Genomic DNA, 9,227 nt, shown 5'->3' on the forward strand with positions numbered 1-9,227 from the left:
TTGAACAACACCGATTTTTTTCTGAAGACAATTTGAATATCGGAACGGGAACTTGCCCATTGCTTTTAATATGTAACTCGCTTCTTGAGCAAATATCCGGCAAGTCCAACCTCGATTTTATGTTGTCTTTTGTCTTCCCTGGGACATTCAATATTGTATTCATGATGTTCTCAAAGAAATTCTTCTCTATATGCATCACATCAAGGTTGTGGCGCAGAAGGAGATCCTTCCAATATGGTAACTCCCAAAATATACTCTTCTTGTGCCAGTTGTGATGAACACCGTAAGAATCAGGCATATTACGAGGGACATGCCAATTACCACCCCAGCGAACTGTTTCGTTAGCTCCGTAGTAGTCGATTTGCGCTTCAATTTGTTCTCCAGTTAGATATGGAGGAGGAGTGTCTCTCACAACCTTTTTGTGCCTAAACAAATTCTTGTTTCTTCGGTACGGATGGCCAACTGGAAGAAATCGACGGTGACAATCGAACCAACTTGTCTTTCTACCATTCTTCAGTTGAAATGCATCTGTCGTTCCATTACAATATGGACAAGCTAATCTCCCATGTGTAGTCCATCCAGACAACATCCCATAGGCAGGAAAGTCACTTATGGTCCACAAAAGCATAGCTCGCATCGTAAAATTCTTCTTCGTTGAGCAGTCATACGTCCTCACCCCTGTTGACCACAAATCTTTCAACTCTTTTATCAGTGGTTGTAGGAAAACATCAAGTGACCTTTTTGGATGCTTCGGACCGGGTATTAATATGGTCAAGAATAAAAACTCCCGTTGCATGCACATCTCCGGTGGCAGGTTGTATGGCGTAAGAAAGACAGGCCACAATGAATATTGTCTCCCTGACATTCCAAATGGACTAAATCCATCTGTGCATAATCCGAGGTACACATTCCGGCTATTGCTAGCGAAATTCGGATGTACTTTGTTAAAATTTTTCCAGGCTCTTGCATCTGATGGATGAGTCATCTCACCATCCGTCTGAGTATGCTCGGCATGCCACCTCATCTTTCCAGCAGTCTGCTCCGATTGGTACAATCTTTTCAATCTATCTGTAATTGGTAGGTACCACATCCTTTGGTACGGTACCCTATTACGTCCCCTTCCTTGCGGCTTGAATCGTGGTTTCTTGCAGAATCGACATTCTTCCAACTTCTCATCATCTCCCCAGTAGATCATGCAGTTGTCGATGCAAACATCTATCATCTCCGAAGGCAACCCAAGACTATAAACCAGTTTCTGAATCTCATAATAAGAATCAGCAGACTCATTGTCTTCCGGCAAATACTCTTTAAATAAATCTGCCCATTCGTTCATGCAACTTTCAGGTAGATTGTGATCAGTTTTAATATTCATCATTCTAGCAGCCAATGACAATTTAGAGAGACCTTCTCTACAACCACTGTAAAGTGGTTGATTTGCCGCATCTAACATTTCATAAAACTTTTTTGAATCTATGTTAGGTTCTTCATCTTCATCATCATGAGCTACGAATGCATCAGTTACCATATCATGAACCCTATCATAATCTACCATCGGCTGATCCTCCTGATGGTAACTATGTGCATTATGCAATTGATGATCAACCGGTTCTTCTTGAAAGTTGCTATTACTACTACTAGCTTCATTCTGATCATAACTATAACCTTCTCCATGTTGAAACCAGATATAATAATTTGGCGTGAAACCTCTATTTACTAAATGCTTCCAAACATTTTCACGATTTGCCAACTTTGAATTGTTACATTTCCTACAAGGACAGAATATTTTACCGCTTTCTTGGGCGAGCGGTGTAGAATCTGCTTGATGCATAAAACGCTCCAACCCAGCAAGATATTCTTTCGTCACTCTCCCGTTAGCATCTCTATGCATATACATCCACCTCCGCAACTCGAAAATATTTCCCAAGCCCGACATTTTTTTCACGTTTTTTTTTTCTTGTTGGTGTGCGTAAAATTATGTTCAAACCTCCATATATATAGAAAATTTTCGAATCTGGTAGTTGAATTTTGCTAGGAATTTACGACGAAAAATTAGGTTGGTGGCAAAAAAAACGTGTTAAGTTGGTGGATTTCTCGTTCTTTCCTCGTAAGTTATTTCCTCGTAAAACTCATGCTAAAATTACGACGAATTTGCGACGAAACACATTTTTCTCGGAAAAACCACGTCAACTTACGACGATTTTACGAGGAAAAGCTTTACTCGGTATTTTACAAGGCCATTACGAGGAAACTTTATTTCCTCGTAATTTCATCGTTAAGTCATCGTAATTTCACGAGGAATAGTTTTCCTCGTTAAATTTCCTTGCTAAAACTGTGTTTTCTTGTAGTGGGGCCACTTTCAGGTTCTAAACATTTTTATACCATCGGTTAGGCTCAGGTCTAAGTTCCACGTTATCTTCTTCCAGTGATGTCGCGAAGTAGTACCCAGATTTAATCGAGTAGCTTCCTGATTTGGTTCCCAGCCAGACTAGTTTATCAGAAGCATTTGATATGCTTGGCTTTAAACACAGGATATCCTCCTCATGCTGCGGTAAGATGAGTCTTATCTTTTTGACGTCCCATTCTTCTTCCAAACTTAATCTCAGGTCTGCCACTGTAAGGTTGACAAAAGCTTCTGGCGCAGGCCCATATGGGCGCTTTTGGCTCGTGTGATCCAGACAAGGATCATACCAGATGTTGATGTCTTTGCCGTTACCTACGTTCCACCCCAAGTTCTTGACAAGTAAATCATGGCCCACCAGGACGCTCCTCCATCCATGAGATCCCGCAGAACTAAAATCACAGGTGAGAATGTCTCCATCTGGGTAGTACTTTCCTCTCAGCGTTCGGAATAACAGAGAGTTTGGGTTTTCAAGCATTCTCCAGCTAAGCTTTGCAAACGACGCTTCGTTAAATCTCTGGAAATCACGAAAGCCCAAACCTCCGAAGGCCTTTGGTTTAGTTAATTCAGACCAAGCTATCCAGGCCATTTTCTTTTTACCCGATCTGTCATCCCACCAGAAGCGAGTAACCGCAGACTGGATACGTTTGCAAAGTGAAACTGGAAGTTGGAAGCACGTCATCGCATGAGAGGGGGTAGCTGACAGTACACTTTGAAGCATTACAACCTTTCCTGCCGAGGATAAATATCTTGTCGACCAAGAGCTTGCTTTTTGTTTAATTCTATCCACAATGGAGGAGAAGAGATCGCGCTTCCGTCTACCAAACTGCTCCGGTAATCCCAAGTACTTTCCTACCCGTCCCTCGTTTTGAATGTTCAGCACATCCTTCACACTTGATTTTAAGGTCGTTGGCGTTCTTTTGGAGAAGGTAATGGCTGACTTGTCTACATTAATAGCTTATCCTGAGGCCTCTCCATAACTGATGAGGACAGCGTTTAGCTGTGTCGCTGCCTCCCTAGAAGCCTGGATAAAAAACATTGTATCGTTCGTGAACAACAGAGGGTTAATCCGGGGACACCCCCTCACCACTTTACTTCCTTTTAGCATTCCTTCTTCTTGTGCTCAGTTACAAAGGCCCGAGAGTACTTCACTGCACAAAATGAAAATGTACGGTGAAAGAGGGTCTCCTTGACAGATACCTATACTCGGTGAAACCATTCCTCTAGGCGAGCTGTTGATGAGGAAGGAGTATGTAACCGTCGGGATGCATTGCATAGCCATCTCTACCAATCTATGATGAAATCCAAGCTGGTGCAGCACAAGAGAGATGAAATCCCATTCAATTCTATCATAGGCCTTGCTCATATCGGTTTTAACCGCCATCGAGCAACATTTTTCAGCCTTTGTCGTCTTTAAGTAATGGAGAACCTCATGTGTAATCAGAATGTTATCAGAGATCACTCTTCCGGGTACGAAGGCTGATTGATTCTCTGAGATGATAGACGATAGGTTCAGTTGCAATCTCCTAGTAAGGATCTTCGAGTAAATCTTGTAGTAGACATTGCACAAAGCTATGAGTCGGTAGTCAGCCACTTTCTGTGGGCTTTTGATCTTTGGGATGAGCCTTATATGAGTATCGTTGATTCTCTCCGGTATCATGTTCAGCTCAAAGTATCTCTGCACTTCCGCAACAATATCAGGCCCGATCTCCTACAATTGAGTTTGATAGAAGCCTGCCGAAAATCCATCAGGCCCGGGGGCCTTATCAGAATTGATTGAGAATAGGGTGTCTCGTATCTCCTGGGCTGATGGTGTAGCTATTACGGTTTTGTTCTCCTCCTATGATACCATAGGTTGCAGAGCTCTGCGTACCGTTTCAGCCCTATTACTCGCCGATCCCATGGAGGTGAACATCTCCTGGAAATATTGCACTATGACTTTGGATATTCCTTCTTCTTTGTAGCACATTACCCCCTCAGAATCTTCCATAACTGAGAAGTTGTTTGCTCTTTTCCGTCCTTTGGTGGTAGCATGGAAGAAACCCGTATTTCGATCCCCGAGCTTTAACCAGAGCAAGCGACTCCGCTGCTTCCAATAGGCTTCTTCCGCAAGGTACACTTCATTCAACTTCTTGTTTATCTCTTGGAAAAGTGCAGTATCGTTCTCAGGGGAAGTCATGGCCTCTTAAAGCTCCGCCTTTTTCTCCTCTATCACTCGTCTACTATTGCGGTGTTGGGATTTGTTCCATTCTAGCTGTTCGGGTGATTGATATTTTCTCCTTAATCGTAGAATTTCTTGAGTTTTGCCAAGCCTCCAGGATGATCTCTTTCACCTCTCCATTATCATTTAGTCTCCGGCCATATCGGAAGAGGCCTTTCCTGCCCTTTGAGCCTGGTTCCAGGAAGGGGACTAATGGCTTATGATCTGATCCCTTATAATCCAGATACTGGCATCTTGCGGTGGGATAGTTCTCCGCCCATAAATTGTTCGCCACAGCTCTATCGAGGCGACATCTAACTAGATGATCCCCACGCTTCCCCCGCCATGAGAGTGGATCCCCGGAGTGGCGTAAATCAAATAGATCCCCTTCAGAGAAGAAGGTTCTCAGGTTAATAAAGGAACCTTTGGGTCTTGCCGATCCTCCCAGTTTATCCTCATCGTATAATAGATCGTTAAAGTCACCCGTGACAAACCACGGGGAATCTCTCGAAGAGGCTAAGTTTAGGAGGTGATCCCACTGTAATCTTCTCTGTTTCTTGTCACAATCTCCATGAACAAATGAGGCAAAGAAAGCTTTCCCTTCGTATTCGATATAGGTATCAATCAGATTTGCATTAGAATACATAACGTCAATATTGATCTTTGAATTCCAAAACAGAGCTAGCCCCCTGGCCCCATGGCCTTTCGGAGGGAACAAATGATGAGACTCGTATCCAAGCTGCTCAAGTTTCTTCAATACAAAGTCATTGGGATTTTCAGTCTCCATTAGAAAGATTAGATCCGGATCTACATTGCGCTTGATCTCTTGGAGACGACGAACTGTCGCGGGGTTCCCCAACGCTTGACAGTTCCAGCTGGTGATCGCTAAGGAAGCGGATCTGTCGGGATACGAAAACCCGACTTCTTCCGCGTCCTAACCGGTATCATGTTTCTGATAGGCTGATTATCAGAGTTGGAGCTCCTGTCCGATTTCCCGGATGAGTTTCTTGACGTATGTGCTCTTGCAGCAGAGAGTTTCGTTTCTCTGTTCACTTGGTAGGAATTTGTTGCTAGCCTTCTGCGGTTTATTGGCGGTTTCGAAGCTAGCGTTTTCCTTTTCCTGGAGCTTTCCTTCTCTTGCCGTTTTGGGCTTTCCCTTACAACTTTCTTCCTCAGAGTACGCCCAGGTTTCCTTTTAGATTTCGAGACCTCAGAGGAAGGTCCCGCTGCATCTGTGCTTAGGACTTGAGGTCCCAGTCTTTGAAGCATTGAGACTCGTTCTGCACTAGTGGGAGTCAGTTCCTCGCGCGGGGGAGGGGCTCTTGCTTGCATAGCTGCTTGTACCATCATAGAAGCAGTCTCCTCTATTTCTCCATGTTCTTCAGCTTGGTGCAATCTTTCTTTTTGTGTCGCACTTTCCGTAGGTTCAGCGCACATTGTATACTGAGTCATAGCCTCTCTCACTTCTCCTATAGCTTCCTCCATTGCAGTTTGGGCATCAACTGGCTGATCGCTCCGAAGGGGATCCCCCCTTTACTGGAGGATTTTGTAGCAATGGGGAGGAGCTAGCTTCTTCCATCCTCGGTTCAGCAAAATTCTGAGGTGGCTCTTTGGCTTTATGAGCGCTAGATTCTGTGCGGGGTCGCCACTGGAGACTAGCGTGGCGTACTTTTTCTTGGTCCAGAGGGGGTCTGTAATCGCGTGCACTGTCTCTGGTTTGATATGACATGTGTGCTTTGCTTCGGGGATAGCCATTCCTCTGTCGGTTACTTTCGCCGCGTCTCTCGGAGTACTGATGCTCACGATCTCGAGGGTAGTATCTTGAGGTTTCCTTTTGTGCATTATGGTAGTAACCATCATGATACCTTCCTTTCTCAGGTCCCCTAGATGATTGAGTCACGAACTGGAAGTTAGCGTTTTCTGTCTTTGAGTTCTCAAGGCTGCCACTCTCGGGCCTAAGTACACTCCTAAGTCTTCACCCATGCTCTTTATCGTTTCCTCAGACCACAGATGGACTGGTATTCCCTGAAATTTTATCCAAAATGGAATAAGAGATGGGAAGGAGCTAGAGTAGGTAGGTTCCCACCTTTCCACTATCACCATCCAGCTAGCATAGTGATACGGTCGTTTCTCAAGAACTGCTATTAAGTCAGTTTCTCTAGTAAACTGGAACTGGAACATTCCGTTCCCGAGATCGGAGCCAACCGGCCTTGTGTCACTTTTCCACAACTCTGTGAAGAAGGGGAGGAGCGACCTTACTCGTTGGACAGATGGGTTGGTAACTCTTCCAATCAATTTGAGCGCATGTTGTCGCAGTAGATCTGGGTGCTCAGGAGCTTGGGCTTTGATTCTACCCGTTCTAAGCGCTTGGTGTGGTTTCTTGGCCATGCCTTTGCCTTTTTCCGCAGAAGAGAGACGTTTCTGCATCTTTCTTTTCAAACAGCGATAGTTATGTTTTCAGGTACAAGTAGTTTCTTGTTAAAACCCTCAGATATCTTCTTTCTTGAGTAATCTCTGTATGTCTTGCTTGAATTCTGGAGTATCTGTGAAGAGTCTTGATGTCAATCTTAGTTATCAGCTGGAACAAACGAAGTCAAGAGAGTATGAACAGGAACCCTTGTATCACTATCGTCGGGGATAAGTTGAAGTTATCGTCAGCGTGATGCAGACATCGGCGGTGAGCTGGCCGGAGCACGGCGGTCCCTCCGACCACGGGTCGGGGGAAGAACCCGGTGGTTAAAGATCAGTCGCATGCTAATGTCCACTGGATTTTGTCTAAAGTGGCTACGGATTTGAAACTCTTCAAAAAGTTGTTCTGTTTTTTGCCAAAGAAGGAAATAACACGGTGGGTAATAGGATGGGGATATTCCTCGGACCAGCAGTTAAAGATTTCCTCGACAAAGGTGCCTGGGAGAGAAAACTTCACTGTTCCTTCTTTCTACTTTGCGGTTTGGAGTCGTTTTGTCTTGTTTATAAATATTCCACTGGGTTGGAGTCAGGATTTTGGGTTTTTAATTAGTTTGGGATGGGCCAATTTTGATGATGGACTCGGACCAGTAAACTATATCTAATTTTGATTGTTTCCACTTTCCAATATGGTAATGATCTCACACAGAAGTCAAAAAACGAGTAAACGATTACGACATCTTCGAGATGAGCATATATTTCCTAATAAGCTACGAGAAGAGCATATTGATTGGGAGTTTCGTTCTTTATAAATCAATTCACCATCTCTTACCTCTAAAATTCTGGTCATGTCCAGATCGTTCTCTCTATATATCAGATATAACTAATTTGGTCATTTTATTTATTTTTATGTTTAGAAATAGTTTACATTTTAAAAGGAGACTAGGTGTTTTCCTGCACCATGTGCATGAATAAATTTTTTGAAAATTTAAATCATATTTATCGGTAAATATTTGTTCATTTTTAGATTTTATTATTTCCGCACAATATATTGGGTAATTAAAAATTCAGTAACCATTACATATATAATTAAATTGGTGTGAATACGTAAATAGATTTTATTAATCCAAATAATTATTTTTTCAATTTTATATTGTATATAATTAAATTTAAATTATATATACATAGAATATATTATTTTTTTTTATTGATAAATGTTAAATGATGCGTTTTCCTCATTTGGTTTGTTGATGATTTGTATCTTTTATAATAAAAATTTTAGATTACTTATAACAAATTTTTATCATTCAAATTTATTAATTGTCATATATAATTTAGCCACATTAGGTAATTCCATAATTTTTAATTAAAGAAAGAATTGAGAACATTAATAGTTAATTTATGAATAATTTAATGAAAATCTTATTATATATTTAGATGAATCACTTTATTTTTCTAATGATTCTAAGAATCATTGTGGTGGTGACATGTGACTACTGTAGTAATATTTCTATTTTAATATATATATGAGATTTTGTTCTTTTCATCTGTTTCAAAGAAAATTCTAACAACCCCCTTTTAAAGTTTCTTTTGTTGTGTATTAATAATTATAAAGAAAAAGCTTTGTGGTTTTTGTATGTGAAAACTAGAGATGAATATTTATTATTGAACTTTATTATATGATCAAAAGTGACGAGAGGAAGAGAGTAAGAGCTGAACTCTTTCTATATTTTCTTGTACACAAACGAACAATATATATAGGGAGGTAAGGTCGGCTAATGTTCAGATATTTATTTAGTTAATAATATAATATGTCTAGTGGATAATCATTATCCAAACTAACACTTATCTTATAACACTCCCCCTTGATTATCCATCTTGTATTACGTAGTGCCTCGTTAAAAACCTGGTCATGGGAAAACCCATTGGGACAAAAACCATGACAAGGGAAAAAGAGTACACTGCCGTAATCTCCCTCTGAGATAGTAGACGTAGCTTTCTCATCATAGGTCACGCAAATGCCGCATTCCAATACCGTAGACATGTTTTCGGAATGTTGTAGTCGGAAGAGCTTTGGTGAACAAGTCAGCCGGATTTTTGCATGACCGTACATACTCAATGTCCACTTCTTTATTTTTCTCGAGCTCCCGTACGTACGAGAAAAATCTTGGAAGGATGTGTTTTGTTCTGTCGCTCTTAATGTAGCCTTCCTTGAGTTGAGCA

General features: G+C 41.7%; 1 protein-coding gene across 1 annotated transcript; it reads right to left on the reverse strand.

Moving 5' to 3' along the window:
• Nucleotides 1-2,363: 2,363 nt before the first annotated feature.
• Nucleotides 2,364-3,080, reverse strand: LOC106337879 (uncharacterized mitochondrial protein AtMg00310-like). The gene has a single exon (XM_013776983.1). The coding sequence runs from the start codon at nt 3,078-3,080 to the stop codon at nt 2,364-2,366; it is 717 nt and encodes a 238-aa protein (XP_013632437.1).
• Nucleotides 3,081-9,227: the final 6,147 nt, after the last annotated feature.

Source organism: Brassica oleracea, chromosome C4 (assembly GCF_000695525.1).
Source record: "Brassica oleracea var. oleracea cultivar TO1000 chromosome C4, BOL, whole genome shotgun sequence".
NCBI classification, from domain to species: domain Eukaryota; kingdom Viridiplantae; phylum Streptophyta; class Magnoliopsida; order Brassicales; family Brassicaceae; genus Brassica; species Brassica oleracea.